Genomic DNA, 14,900 nt, shown 5'->3' with positions numbered 1-14,900 from the left:
GTGAGAAGCTGATATGCATGGATGGGGAGAAGGACCTTGGGGTGATAGTGTCCAAAGATCTAAAGGCGAAAAAACATTGTGACAAGGTGGTGGCTGTTGCCAGTAGTATGGTGGGCTGTATAAAGAGAGGCGTAACCAGTAGAAGAACGAAGGTGTTGATGCCCCTGTACAGGTCGTTGGTGAGGCCCCACTTGGAGTATTGTGTTCAGTTTTGGAGACCGTATCTGGCGAAGGACACAAAAAAGGCTTGAAGTGGTCCAGAAGAGGGCGACAAAAATGATAGGAGGTTTGCGACAAAAGACGTATGAGGAGAGACTGGAAGCCCTGAATATGTATACCTTAGAGGAAAGGAGGGACAGGAGAGATATGATTCAGATGTTCAAATACTTGAAAGGTATTAAAGTAGAACAAAATCTTTTCCAGAGAAAGGAAAATGGTAAAAACCAGAGGACATAATTTGAGGTTGAGGGGTGGGAGACTCAAGAGCAATGTAAGGAAATTCTTCTTTACGGAGAGGGTGGTGGATGCCTGGAATGCGCTCCCGAGAGAGGTGGTGGAGAGGAAAACAGTGACGGAGTTCAAAAAAGTATGGGATGAACACAGAGGATCTAGAATCAGAAAATAATAATAAATATAGTAGAACTAAGGCCAGTACTGGGCAGACTGTTCCTAAAACATCTTGACAACTGATCCACTTATCTCTTTCCTCTCAATAGCAACCTACTGTCCTTTTGATCACTTTTCTCCTCAACAATGAATTTCCTGTCTAATTACTTTACTTCTCTTTCTTCTTCCCCTCTTGAAGTCAGTCAATTTGTACCTTTGCTTAATCTTTTGTAAACCGCATAGAACTTCACGGTATTGCGGTATAAAAGCTGTTATTATTATTATTATTATTATATGGCCATTTGGGAGAGGATGGGCTGGGGAGGACTTCAACGGCTGGGAAGGTGTAGATGGACTGGAGTGAGCTTTGATGGAGACTTCAGTAGTTGGAACCTAAGAACAGTAACGGGCAGAGCTTAAGATTCTTGCCCAGGCAGGAGTGTGAAAGCTCACTTATGCTCGGTACACTGAGCCGTGAGAACTCAAGATGGCCATTCAAGGAGGGGCTCAGCACGGGGCAGGAGTGCAGAAAGCTCACTCCTGCCCAGTACACCACTGGACCATCAGGGATTCAAAAAGGTATGCTGGGAGAGGCAGGAGGGAGGTAAAGAAAATTGATAGTCAGCAGGTACAGGAGACGGGAGGGATCCCTCCTGTCTTGGCCCAACCCACCAGGCCCAGCAGAGGCCTGCAACAAGTCCAGGAGGGGTGGTAGGGGTGGGGGGGGGGACGACAATGACCCAAATATAGATGATAGAGATGAGACCCATTTTGGGGCCATTTCTTTGGCCCGAAAATCTGTTGCTATCAAGTTGTGATTTGTAAGAGCTCTTTAGAGGAGGTAAACCAAAAATAATATAAATTTTGTTTTCTAGCCTTTTGACAGTCTTTCTTTGATGAATATCTTAATTTGTTGGTTGATACTGCTTTGCTGTTACTCTGTGATATAAATACATTTTATTAAAAATGTGAAAAATTAATTTTGAAAATCTCACACTTTGTAGACATGAACTATTATGAAAAATGAGTGTGGTGTTTTTCTCTTTTTGCAGAATGTTATATTGAGTTTTTAAGAGAAGACTTTGATGTAAAGGCATACACTTCTCAATCAATTCATCAGGCAGTAATAGCGGAACAGTTAGCAAAACTTGCTCAAGGGATTAGCCAGCTGGACAAAGAACTTCACTTACAGGTAAATACATATGTACTATTATGAAATGTTTCATTTTCAACAGAATTTGATCAGTTTAAACTAAATCACATTGGTGAAAACAGAATGAACTATTAAAATATTAAAAAGTTAGATAGTCCTAGAAATTTGTGAACAGCGCAACAGATAAAGTGACTTCCTTCTGGTTGAGGACTCTTGCTGGAAAGGCTATTCTAGATGAGAGCAAATTTCAAGCATTATTTTCATTTTTCATCCATACAGCATCTTCATTTAAACAAAAGTTATGGAGATGGAGGCATTACTTTTCATTTAAACCTTGTAAAATTGTTTCAGAGGCTCTATTCCCTCAGTTCAAATAATTAAAGGGTTTAGTTTGATATGTATTAAAAAAAAATCTCTTCTGGTTTTTAAATGGAAAGGTTGGCATATTGTGTCATCTTGGTGCCCATTGCAGTACCCATTATTTGTAGATGCATAAATGTTATTATCAAAATGGAAGTAGCTGTGTGTTAGGATAAATTTGATTCATTTGTTTCTCGTTTATATTGATTAATCTAAGGTAGATGCCATCTATATGGGGAATGTTGCTTTATAGTGATTCTGGATCCATTGGGACCAGGAGAGTGCCAAGTGTTACCTGCTTGATGATTTTTAATTTTGTTCAGAAAGTCTGTGTTGCTTGTATTAAGCTTTTTGTCTTGGGTACTAGAGGCATATAATGAGTTTAAGGATTCCCTGCATAAGTCTACTTTGTGAGTATGCCAGTACCAGAAATGAGGGGTGTGGGGGAAGGTATGTAATATAGTCATAGCATGTTAATATATTCAGTACTAATAAAAAAAAGTGGTACATGTGTGATAAAAAGTGGTATGCTACTGAATTGGGAAATCTTCAGATTAAGTTGAGAGGAATCTGGGGCAATAGCATACTGAATGGATTTCCTGCTGCACCAGCTTTTATCAGAAAGATTCAATGAATGACCCTTATAAGGTGAGGCATAATTGTACTCCAAGTCTCTTTATAAAATTACCCCATTCAGCTGATAAGAGGGCTTCAGCAGATAAATTAAATAATATATTTTAGAATAGAGATTGTAGAAAATGACCATTTATTTTATCACTTTTCAGGTAGTTGCAAGACATGAAGATTTGCTGGCTCAAGCAACTGGGATTGAGTCTTTGGAAGGTAAATTATGGGTATGATCATTATTAAACAGAGAACCTTGGGAGTCCAAGAAAGTAGTCACACGAGGGCTAATTTCATTAGGATGCCTATGTGAAATGTCCAAAAACCCTATTTTATGCAAAATACCAAAACGTAAGTTCTCATCCTAAAATGATATTTATACCTGGCATAGAACAGAAAGGTTCTCCTATTGAGTAGCTGTCTATTGGAGGGATTAAGGCAAATAACCAAGCCACTGGAATCAACTGCCCCCACAGATCAGATCCCTTAAAGGACTCCTCAACTCCTAACTCCCCTGCCCAAGGCCGATAGATTACAAAATCGTTGGTACCTTTACCAATCCACGAGCAACGAGGTACAACAAGCACTTAGGCATAACAAGCTTCAACAATCAGTTGTAGTTGACTCTGCTCTTAAAAGTTCTAAGAACTCCTACTCTTACTTCAGTTCTCTAGAAAAGGATCACAGACTCTTTGACACAGTTGGTAAATAGTCTTTCCAAAAGGCAAACTATAATTTCAGCTCATCAGTTTCTCATATCCCAAAATCTTTTTCACACGGTGGGAAAATTGACCCATCAAGTTCATCCAAGCAACTGCTCAGGATTTACATGCACTTACTAAATACTTGATTTTTTTTTTTATTTTTTTGACGTATGAGATACAACTTCCATAACTCCTCCTGTTGCCATAGTAGCACATAGATTTGCTTGGCTCAGTGCTTCTGGGATTAGACAGATGTCCATGCCAATTTGTCTAATGCACCCTGTGTTATTAATGAACTCATTGGAGAGAAGCTTAATATCTCTTCTTAAAAATTAAACAGAATGACACAAATTTACAAATCTTAGACATTGATAATAGAGAGCAACCTCAGACCACTTTTACTAGATGTTATGCATATCATCTCAGAATCAAATACCATGGCATTCATATATATATATATATATATGAATATATATATGAATATATGAATATATATATATGAATATATGAATATATATATATGAATATATGAATGAATATATATATGAATATATGAATATATATATATATTCATATATTCATATATATATATATTCATATATATATATTCATATATATATATATGTATATATATATGAATGCCATGGTATTTGATTCTGAGATGATATGCATAACATCTAGTAAAAGTGGTCTGAGGTTGCTCTCTATTATCAATGTCTAAGATTTGTAAATTTGTGTCATTCTGTTTAATTTTTAAGAAGAGATATTAAGCTTCTCTCCAATGAGTTCATTAATAACACAGGGTGCATTAGACAAATTGGCATGACATGTGCTTGTGTGTGTGAATATATATATATATATGAATATATATATATGAATATATATATATTCACGCACAATTAATTTCATTCTCCTTTAGGACATTTTCCTTTCAAACCCTGTCCTAGGGGATACCTCAGCCAGTCAGGTTTTCAGGATATCCCTAATGAATATGCATGAGAGAGATTTGCATACCTGTCATTTCCATTATATTCAAATCTCTCTCATGCATATTTATTAGGGATATCTTGAAAACCCGACTGGCTGGGGGGTCCCCTAGGATAGGGTTGAGAGCCACTGTCTTAGAGAGAGTAAATCTCAAAAGTCAATTTTGCAAATAAAACAAAAGCCTTCTCTTAATTTTTGACTGCATCTCCACTGCTCCCACTTCATTTCAGGCATCCAGTGGGAGGGAAGTTGTCTCACCTTTAATATCAATCTACAAAGTTTACCTCACACTCATGACTCCTGTTCTTCATACACAACAATTACAGACTCCATCAGTCTACCAGCACCTCGACTTCCATGTTTTGTCCACCTCTCAGCAACATTTGCTGATTCTTCAAAATGATGTTGAAACTCTCCTCCAAACTTATAGCACAGGGAAACATCCTCCTAGTTGCAGTAGCCTAGCAGTCTATTCAAATTGCTTCCATATTCCCAGTCACGAAGGCAGACTTCAAAATAAACCCACTCTCCACTATTCTTTCTCTACTCTGGCAAAACATCTACTTGGTCTCTATAGACTTTACAGATGTTCATGTGCATATTACCATTCATGCCTCATTCAGAAAATTCCTCTGTTTTCAATGTTTTTCTGGCCATTATCAGTATAAAGCACTTCCCTTCGAACTTTCCTATGCTCCACATATCTTCACAAAAGGCATATTAGTAGTTACTTCTCAACTTTGGATGCAGGCCATGTTTGTGGTTTTGACAATGCATCTTCACTCCCTCCCATTAGCAAGTTTAAGCATTCTTGTGGTATACAATTCAATTCATCCAGTCCTTTAGATTTCTACTAAACTACAAACAAATTGGTTTGGCAACCTCTCAGTCTCTAGAGTTCATAGATGCACACCTATTTACTCCTATAACTACAGCATTCCTGCTTCTTCATAGAGTGGAAAATTCTCGCATTATTTCAAATCATAATGACTATATTGCAAGCTTCTGTGAAGCATTTTCCTTAGACTGCTATATCTATCCACACCATGTCATTTCCTGTCTCAACATGAGGCCCTTGCAATAGGCCTTATGTACAAGATTGAACCAACATCCCAATCATCTGGCAAAGTGTCTTCAAGTCATACCAGTTACATGTCATACTCTTAACATGGTGGACACATACAGATTACCTCACAGGAAAATATTTCCACTCACTTCACATTCCAATCACACTTATCACCGATGCCCCTTAATGCAGCAGGTGACACTATATATCTCATCTGCAGCCTTGAGGGACATAGTTCTACAACCAACATTCCACATAAATTGTTTACAAATGACAGTGATCTACAGCACACTTCAGCTATCTAATTCCATTTTCCAAGTCCAGAAGGTCAATTAAATTACGTTCTTTTACATCAATAATAAGGGAGAGACCAGATCCTCTCCACTTTGCCAGGAGGCACTGTAAATTTGGTGTTTTGCACAGTCGCATGGCATCTTTCTAATAGTTCTTTACCTCCCTGAAGATCAAAATTTAGTCCTATGTTCTTAGACCTGTTAGCCTTGGCAACCAAAAAAAAATACAAGATGTTCTGTTCTTGCCATCCCTGCCATCCCACCAATCTCACCATACCTGAAGATGTATTCCTTTCTTCCTGATCAACAAATCTACTATATCCGCCTTGAACCTCAAGGTAATGGCGGAATAGAAATCACTAATGTAATGTATATACCTTCCCACTTATACCATTCATACCAAAAACACAGAATTTGTCAAGACAGAGCTCATCTCATCCTAACCGCTCTGTATTGACACGCCTTGGTTTTTCCCCTTTTCAACGATTTACACATTAATCTCTGATTCTTTTGTCCTTGATGCAGCATCTCATCACAGAACATATCTTTACAGTTTCCTTTCTCCTTTCTTACTGCATTATTGACCTTGAGTGGCGACTGTTCACTTCTTTGAGGTTCAGTCTGTTTCTCCTACATTCCAGAAGGCTGGCAACTAGAAAGGCTTATATTTTCAAATGTATAAGTTTTTTTTTTTCAGATTTGTATTTTTACTATTGCGAATGTAAAAGGTTGTGTGAGTGAGTAACACAACCCTTTACATTCACAATAGTAAAAATATTGCAATTTTTTCAAGATCTACTACTACTACTACTACTAATCATTTCTGTAGTGCTACCAGACGCATGCAGCGCTGTACATAAACATGCAAGAAACAGTCCCTCCTCAAAAAGCTTACAATCTAATTATGCCAGTTATGCTCAAACTAAATTACATCAAAACTAATTGTTCATAAAATTATAGCAGTCCAACACACTATCACATTTACATTCTGTATTTCAGTTCTTTAGCCAAACAGTCTGATCCTGTCCACATTCATATCCTACTCGTTACTATATACATTAGCTTTCACCTGCTGATGTTTCTTATACTAATGATTTAGGAAATTCTGTTATTGTTTGAGAACTTCAACTCACTTCCTTCTCCTTATATTACCGAGTTACTTATTTAAATTTTATCTGCTACAATCTTCAGCTTGGGAATCTCCACATGTGTGGTGGCTGTTCATCCTGCTTGTCCATGGAGAAAGTGATGTTGCACAACTGTAACATGTTTTCTGTGGATAGCAGAATGCAAGAGCCACATAATTGCACCCTACCCTATCCTCAGTTGAAGTTAGCTCTGTATTATAACTGAAGAGATTCAAATGGGTACCATGAGCCAGGAACTACCATGCATTCTTAGAAGTAAAAGTCTTCTGAGCTTTGTGACAAGTGCCAATTGGTGCATTCAGCTGTAGTATCAACCACAAATATGGCTGTTGTATCTTGCTGTCCACAGAGAATACCTATTACAGGTGTGCAACGTTGCTATTTCAGCTCTGATGTCTGGGTAGTGCTAGAAAGAATATTGGGGGTGCCCTAGAACCTACAGAGCTGGTGCTTTTGCTCTTGCTGACTATGTCAAAGACTGAATCTACTAGAAAATCTACACATCTGTTTGTCTTCTAACATAACTTTATTCTTCTTTACCGCCATTATCAAACAATTTCTAGGCGGTTTACAACAGAAGAAGACTGGACAATCAGCGAAATACAATTAATTGAAATACAGCCATTTTCCTAAAATATTCAGTATAAAATTTTAGTTAACAGTAATGTCCTCATTTAGGTAATAAACTTGTCAAACAACTTTGACTTGATTACTTTTCGAAATGCATCATAAAACAACACAACTCCTCTAATACAATTACCCCACCAGGACTGCTGCTTACTTGCTTGAAATACAAGAGTCCTGTCCAGAAAGGTCTTATATCTGCAGCCAGTAATTTTTGGATGGGCAAATAAATTGGAATTCCTAGTTATCCTTGTTGGACTATATAACACAACATGAGATAAAAGGTAATTTGGTAACCAGCCTAAAACAAATGCACGAAAGTTTGAACAACACTCGTGCTTCCACCGGGAGCCAATGCAGCAGTCGATAGTAAGGACTAACAAGGTTAGCTTTCCAGTAGCCTGTTTATTTCTCTGGTTTACACTTCTCCCTCCCTATTCATGGGGGTTAGGGGCAGAGGCGGCCCGCGAATAGGGAAAATTTGCAAATAACTTTTGGGCCGGCTCTGACCCACCCCCAGACCTTGGACCTTACCTGGTGGTCTAGCAGTGACGCAGGACAAGAACGATCTTCCGCCACTCCTGCCCCGTGCAGAGCCGTGCTGTGAGTTCCCGTGTTCTCAAGAAACTACAACAGGAACTCCCTGTTGTAGTCTCGTGATTGCGAATAATCGAAACTGCGAATGTCGAAACTGCAAATAGGGAGGGGGAAGTGTACTGTCTGCCTTGTTTTGTGAAAAGGAAAATTGATCATTCTCAAAGTCTGATGCAGAACTGATCTACGATTAGACTTCCTTATTTAACCCAAAATTTGGAGAAAGAGGGTCTTGATTATGCAAACTCTGCTATATTAATTGTAACCATTGTCCTAGAACTGGATAGGAATGGGCCTTCCAGTTATTTTTGTCATCATCAGAATACCTTGTCTATAAACTGTAAGATACTTGTATTCTCTGAGATTGCTAGGGTAATGCCCCCCCCCCTAAAAAAAGGAGATAATTTTTGTTACTTAGCTCAAGGATCCTACAGCTTCGTGGACTGTTCTGGTTAAACATTCCATGAAAGTGTGTAGTTACAGTTCAGTGGGTATATATTTTACAAGTCTTCCCACATAAATACATTTTTGAATTCTGGACCTGTGTCTGGCACACCTCCCGATTCTCAGTTGCTGTGGTAACTTCTACTCCTTGAAACTCTTTATATGTATTCTGCTTGTATAGTCCCTAGGCACCCATTATAGCCTTCATGTGTATTGTTATATAACATTTCTTGGAATTGTGTTTTTATTTTTTCTCTCCAAATTGTTGGCTGTGATGCTAGAAATTTGTTGTTTATCATTAGTTCTTTTTTCCCCATATAACTGCCTTTATGTCACTGTGTACAGGTTACCTTAGTGCCTTCATTCACTTCATTTTGCTGGTAGTAATCCTGCTTAGAAAAAGCAGAACTATAGATACATTAGGATAAGAATTTTAAATAAAAATTTTCATCGCAACATAGATTACCTGAAGTAATTGGAGAGCTATGAGTAAAACACTACAGTTAATAATTTTATATCTATATTTATCCCAGGACAAGCAGGCAGGTATTCTCACATGTGGGTGACGTCATCAACGGAGCCCGGATGCGAACGCCTCACAAGCAGACTTGCTTGAAGAAACTCGAAGTTTCGAGTCGCCCGCACCGCGCAGGGCGCGTCTCCTCAGTTCTCAGTTTTCTGCGGAGCCGAGAAGTCTGTCTTTGACTCTCTGTGTTTAATTTTATTACTTGTGCTTTCTCTGAACTGCGGTTTGTATTTTTTTCCTCTCGAATTGCTGTTCTTATTTTATTTCTTTTATTTTCAGTAAAAAAAAAAATTTTTTTCCTCTTCTGTCCGTTTTTCGGGCCAGGCCGCAGCCCGAGGGCTTCGAGCTTGCGGCGGCTATTTTTCCTTCTATGTCCCGGCCTGCTACGGGCTTCAAGAAGTGTAGCAAGTGTCAGCGCACGATCTCTCTTACGGAACCACACTATCGCTGCCTTAAGTCATCATCCCAGGTCGTGCCTGCCTTGCCAAACGCTTCAGCCTCGTGCTTTCAATCGTCGTTGTATTTTGGTGGACAAGCTCTTCGAGATGGAATCTTCTACTGATCCCTCGACTTCGAAGGTGTTCTCGGCCTCAACTCCTACCGAGGTTCCTCCTGCTCCTATTGCTTCCACCTCGAGCCTCATCAGACCTTCGTCGTTTGCAGCGGCTCTTTCTTAGATGACATCTGCTGTATCTTCCCCTGTTTCCTCAGGTCAGATAGCTCAGCAGTCGGTTCCACCGGTAGTGATTAAAGTGCCTAAGACTCCCAGGTCGAAGCACACTCACATTACCTTGAAGGAATCTCCAGCCAAAGCAGGTGGTCTGGTTTCAGACACGGATCCATCCTTGCCGGCTTCTTTCCAGACCATGTTAGAGAAGCAGTTTATTCAGTTCCTTACAAATATGGGACCCAAGCCGCTTCCTCTTATCCAGCCTGGGCATTCAGCAGACTCCCGCTAGGTCAAGTCACTTCCTTTGCCTCAGTCTGATCTTCCACACTTTGCAGGGAGCAGAGTCTCTGCGAGTGTCTGGTCGGGTATCCAAGCATGTGAAGCAAGGAGCAGATTCTTTGCGAGTGCCTCGGCAGGAATCCTCACACTCTATACAAGGAGCAGATTCTTTGCGAGTGCCTCGGCAGGAATCCTCACACTCTATACAAGGAGCAGAGTCTTTGGGAGTGCATTGAGGTTCCTCCATCAAGCCTCTGGAGCTTAGATCTACAGCCTCCAGTCCTATCCATTCTTTGATAGCATTGGCTGCTTCAGTCTCAGAGACGAAGTCTCCTCGATCTTCGAGATCTGCTTCCAGGCACAGTTCTCACCGACGATCGAGGCCTTTATCGAGGCATCCTTCCAGGCATAGTTCTTCTTCTAAAGAACAACCTTTTTCAACTAAGCCTCGATCTACCCCAACTTCGACTAAACCACTGACTCCTCGTTCGAGGTCTCCAATGCCGGACCTCGAAGATATCCCGGTTTTGATTGCCTCGTCCAAGTCACCATGTTTCTTTGATACCTTTTTTCCTGCCGAAGCTTCATCTTCGATTCAAGCTGCCTCGATGTCCTCTAGTCCTTCTTGAGGCAAAGCATTGGCGGATCAGCTACCTTTCTCATCTTTCCTTCGTCAGATGGCTGTGGACTTGGATCTTCAATTAGACACTGGCTCTAAATACTCTCAGGAGTATCTCGAAGTCATGCATCTCCCTCAACCTCCGGAAGAGTCACTTAAGCTTCCTCTTCATAAGCTTTTGAATCAGACTTTTGGTCGATGCCTGGAAACACCTTATACCATACCAGCTGTTCCAGGAAAGTTGGACTCTAGGTATAAAACTGTACATCGCAAAGGCTTTGACAACTCGCAGTTATCTCATCAATTCCTGCTTGTCGAGTCTTCATTAAAGAGGTCACATCCTTCCAAGGTTTATGCCACCCTTCCTCCTGGCAGGGAGGGTAAAACTATGGAGAAGTTTAGACGTCGCATCTATCAGAATGCTATTATGTCCTCTAAAGTCCTCAATTATAATTTCCATTTTATTACTTATTTTGAGTTCCTCATTTCTCTACTACTAAAGTTTTTGAATTATTTGGATACTCAAATGCACTTTGAATTCAAGAAGTCCTTGCTTCTTTGTCTCAACTCTGTTTGCATCTCCTCCAGTCAAATTATGATGCCTTCGAGTTGTCTGCCCGAGCATCTGGAGCCTTGAGCAAGGATCGCCTATATGTCTTTTCTCCTTGGCCCAAGGTGGACTAGGTCTTTCACAGGATTGCGATTTATCCACAGCTGGTGATTCAAGTTGCCCCAGACTGACCTTGCTGTCTATGGTATGTGGACCTATTATGTCTTCTAAAGCAGTGGAGGTCCACCAGGCCAATCAGGTTTTCAGGCTAGCCCTAATGAATATGCATGGGAGAGATTTGCATATAATGGAAAAGACAAGCATGCAAATCTGCTCCATGCATATTCATTAGGCCTAGCCTGAAAACCCTATTGGCCTGGTGGACCTGCAGGACAATGTTGGGAGCCATTGTTGTAAAGGCTTCAAGCTCCCTGTTCTTCTGGGGCTTCTCTGTCGGGGATTGGTTCCCATGGAGCATCCAGAACACTTTGGTTTTACAGCATGGCTCTTGAGTGCACAGCCCTAGTTTGCAAAGGCTATTCGGATGTAGTTATTGCTACTCTATTCTGGGCTCTTACCTCTCACAGAATTCATATTTTAAGATTAAAAAGATTAACTGGATTTATAAAATATGAATTCTGTGATAGAGGTATGAGCAGATATTTTTTTCCATATATGTGAAAAGTGAAACGAAATAGTCTATTCTGGGCTAAAAAACCTCCAATGATGGTGGCCTATGCCAAGGCTTGAAAGGCTTTACAACATTGGTGTGAAAGGGATCAGGTGGAGCTACTATTGGCTCCCATTCTGGTTATCCTTCCCTTTTTGCAGGCCAGTCAGGAAAAAGGACTTGTAGGAGCATCTCTCAGAGTTCACGTGTCAGTCCTCTCATACTTCCAAGCACAAGGAGGTAATGTTTCGCTGGTAGTTCATCCAGATGTGACCACATTCATAAGAGGTGTGATCCAGTTGCAGCCTCCACTACATCACCCTTTTCCATCCTAGCATCTTGGTAAGGCTCCATATGAGCAACTGCAGGAGACATCCATCTTGGATCTCATTATGAAGAAGGATGTTCCTAGTGGTGATCATCTCAGCAATTGAAATTCCAAGCTTTCTCCTGCAGAGAGTCCTTCTTCAAGATCACGGAGGCTGGGATAGCTCTCCATATTGTTCCTTCTTTCCGAAGGTTGTATCAGATTTCCTCATCAACCAAGAGGTTCATCTGCCTGCTTTTTAACTCATGGGCTTGGGTAAGCAGGATAATATTTTACAGAAATTGGATGTGTGAAGAGTTTTACTTCACTACCTGGAAAAGACCAATCAATTTCATTTTTCAGACCATCTGTTTGTGCTAGCCAGCCAGTTCAGATGGGGCAAACTGGCGTTCAAGGCCTCTATAGCCTGTTGGATTTGCATGGCCATTTTGTTGGCATGCATCACCTGTGGCAAGCAGCTGCTGCTTTCTTTTAAAATGCACTTGACCAGGAGTGTTGCATCTTCATGGGCAGAGTCTCAGGCTGTTCCTCTTGCAGAGATTTGTAGAGCAGCTACTTGGTCTACACTCCACACCTTTACAAGGTTTTACAGAGTGGGCATGGCAGCTTCGGAGGCCATTGCTTTTGGGTCCTCGATCTTGTGAGCAGGCTTCTCTGTCTCTCCCTAGACATAAGCCATTGCTTTGTTACATCACCTAATGTATGGACTCCTATGTATATGTAACAGAATGAAAGATTAGGTTCTTACCTGGATAATATTCTCTCTGCTAATCTTCACAGGAATCTGTATGGACAGCCCTCATTATTCCTGATTCGCCTGCTTTCTGCCTCAGATATTTCTGTATTCAGAACTGGAATTCTTCTCCTGCTAGACAGATGGCTAAACATTAAGAAATCCTGTATAAGTTACTTGTTCAGCTTCTGACTCCTTTGCTGTTAGTGCTTGTTGCTGCTATGTTATAAATACTCGTTAATTGTTTGTTTTGGTTTTTTTTTAATAAGTTGCAGAACAGATATGTATGATATTTGCGAGGAAGTTCCTCATACCCTTCCTTCTTTGTATTCTATTCCACTGGAGATCGATTGCTTTGAATCTAACTGAAGGGGGCACTCCACTCCACTGGGAATGAGGGAGGTATGGAAATCTATAAGTGACACTCTTCTGTAAAGTCGGTTCACGGTTTGGGATTGATCAACTAACATATGAATATTATCGGAAAATAGATTATCCAAGCAAGAACCTATTTCATTGAGTTTATCATCACTTTGTTCTACATTTGTTCTAGTATCAAGGAGGAACTCTGTAAACTAAAGCAGGAATTTGATGTAATTAAAGCATCTTTCATCACTCCACAGGATCATACCAATTTACCACCACTGTCTCAAAGAATAAACAACCTAAGAATAAATGGGTCACAGTAGGCTCAGGTAGGCCGCGACATGTGACACAGAAACATCCACCCTCACAATTGTTTCCCCTACAGAATTCTTTTGCTCCATTAGTGTATTGTGATGATCAAGAAAAAAGAATTGAGATGGAACTAGAACCAGTGAAGGTAACTTGAGAAGAAAAGCACCCCCAAAGGAAAAATAAAAGGCTCAAACCAGAAAATTATTGCTGTTAGAGGATTTCAAGGAGCCTAAAATAGTGAAATGCCTTCCAGATCCTCAGCTACTAGGAGTACCACACAAATGCTGACTATAATTAGGGAAGAAACTAAGAATTCTAAAGCTGATGTTATCCACTTGGGAACAAATAACCTACCCAGCAAAGCCCCACTTGCAGCACAGAAAGCTTTTCAGGAGCTGGGGGAGGGGTTAAAACCTTTTGTAAAGACTAGCTTTTTCAGAAGTGCTGCCTACTTACGGAAAAGGAGAGGAAAGAGTACTAAATTCTGAGAACTTCAATAGGTGGCTCAAAGCCTGATGTCATCAAGAAAGCTTTAGGCACATAGGAGGATAGGGAAATAAATGAAAAACGAGAGACTATATTTTAATGATGGGCTGCATCTTACTATGGCAGGATAAAGAATTCTTGCTGAGAAGTTCAGGCAATATGTTTCTAGGTATTTAAACTAGAAGGTGGAGGTGGTGTATATATGTAGGACACTAATGGTGGCCACCCCCAGCAATAGACAAGATGTGACAGTAGTAAAAATAGCAATGTAAACACAATACAGTATTAGAATATGGTTGTTATAAATTGAAGTATTAAGGGTGGTACTGGGCAGACTTGCCGCATTTAGCAATTTGGTTTTGGATAGGTTTGGGAGGGCTTTAGGAGCCCCAGCAATTTGGAACATGAGGAAAGTGCTGGGTAGACTTTAATCGTCTGAATCTCACAAAAGTTTGAGATGGTTTGGATAGGCTGGAGTGAGCTTTGGCAACTCCAGTAGTTGGACGCCAAGGACAGTACCAGGTGGGCTTCTAAGGTCTAAGGCCCAGAAATAACTAAGAAAAAAAGACTAATTTTTCTTTTCGCATTTTTAATTTAAAAGGTCAAATGTCTTTGTCTCCCTCCCTATTGTTTTTCCCCTGAATTAAATATTTTAAAATTGAACTAATAATTTTAATACTGAATGTAACCATTAAATAATTTTCCTTTTGTTTCATTTTAATTTGTTGAAATACCCTTTAAGTGTAATGTTATATTTG

The 14,900-nt window shown here is 40.1% G+C and overlaps 1 protein-coding gene across 2 annotated transcripts in view; it reads left to right on the top strand.

Annotated features, from left to right (window-relative positions):
• Nucleotides 1-14,900, top strand: part of COG5 (component of oligomeric golgi complex 5) — a 342,545-nt gene that overhangs the window by 23,029 nt on the left and 304,616 nt on the right. For both annotated transcript variants that reach the window (XM_033957896.1, XM_033957897.1), the window contains exons 2-3: nucleotides 1,659-1,798; nucleotides 2,905-2,962. In XM_033957896.1, coding sequence (XP_033813787.1) covers nucleotides 1,659-1,798; nucleotides 2,905-2,962 — 198 coding nt within the window. The remainder of the gene's footprint in view (nucleotides 1-1,658; nucleotides 1,799-2,904; nucleotides 2,963-14,900) is intronic.

The sequence above is a fragment of the Geotrypetes seraphini genome, chromosome 9, assembly GCF_902459505.1.
Source record: "Geotrypetes seraphini chromosome 9, aGeoSer1.1, whole genome shotgun sequence".
Taxonomy (NCBI): domain Eukaryota; kingdom Metazoa; phylum Chordata; class Amphibia; order Gymnophiona; family Dermophiidae; genus Geotrypetes; species Geotrypetes seraphini.
This window is presented reverse-complemented; position numbering and strand designations above follow the sequence as displayed.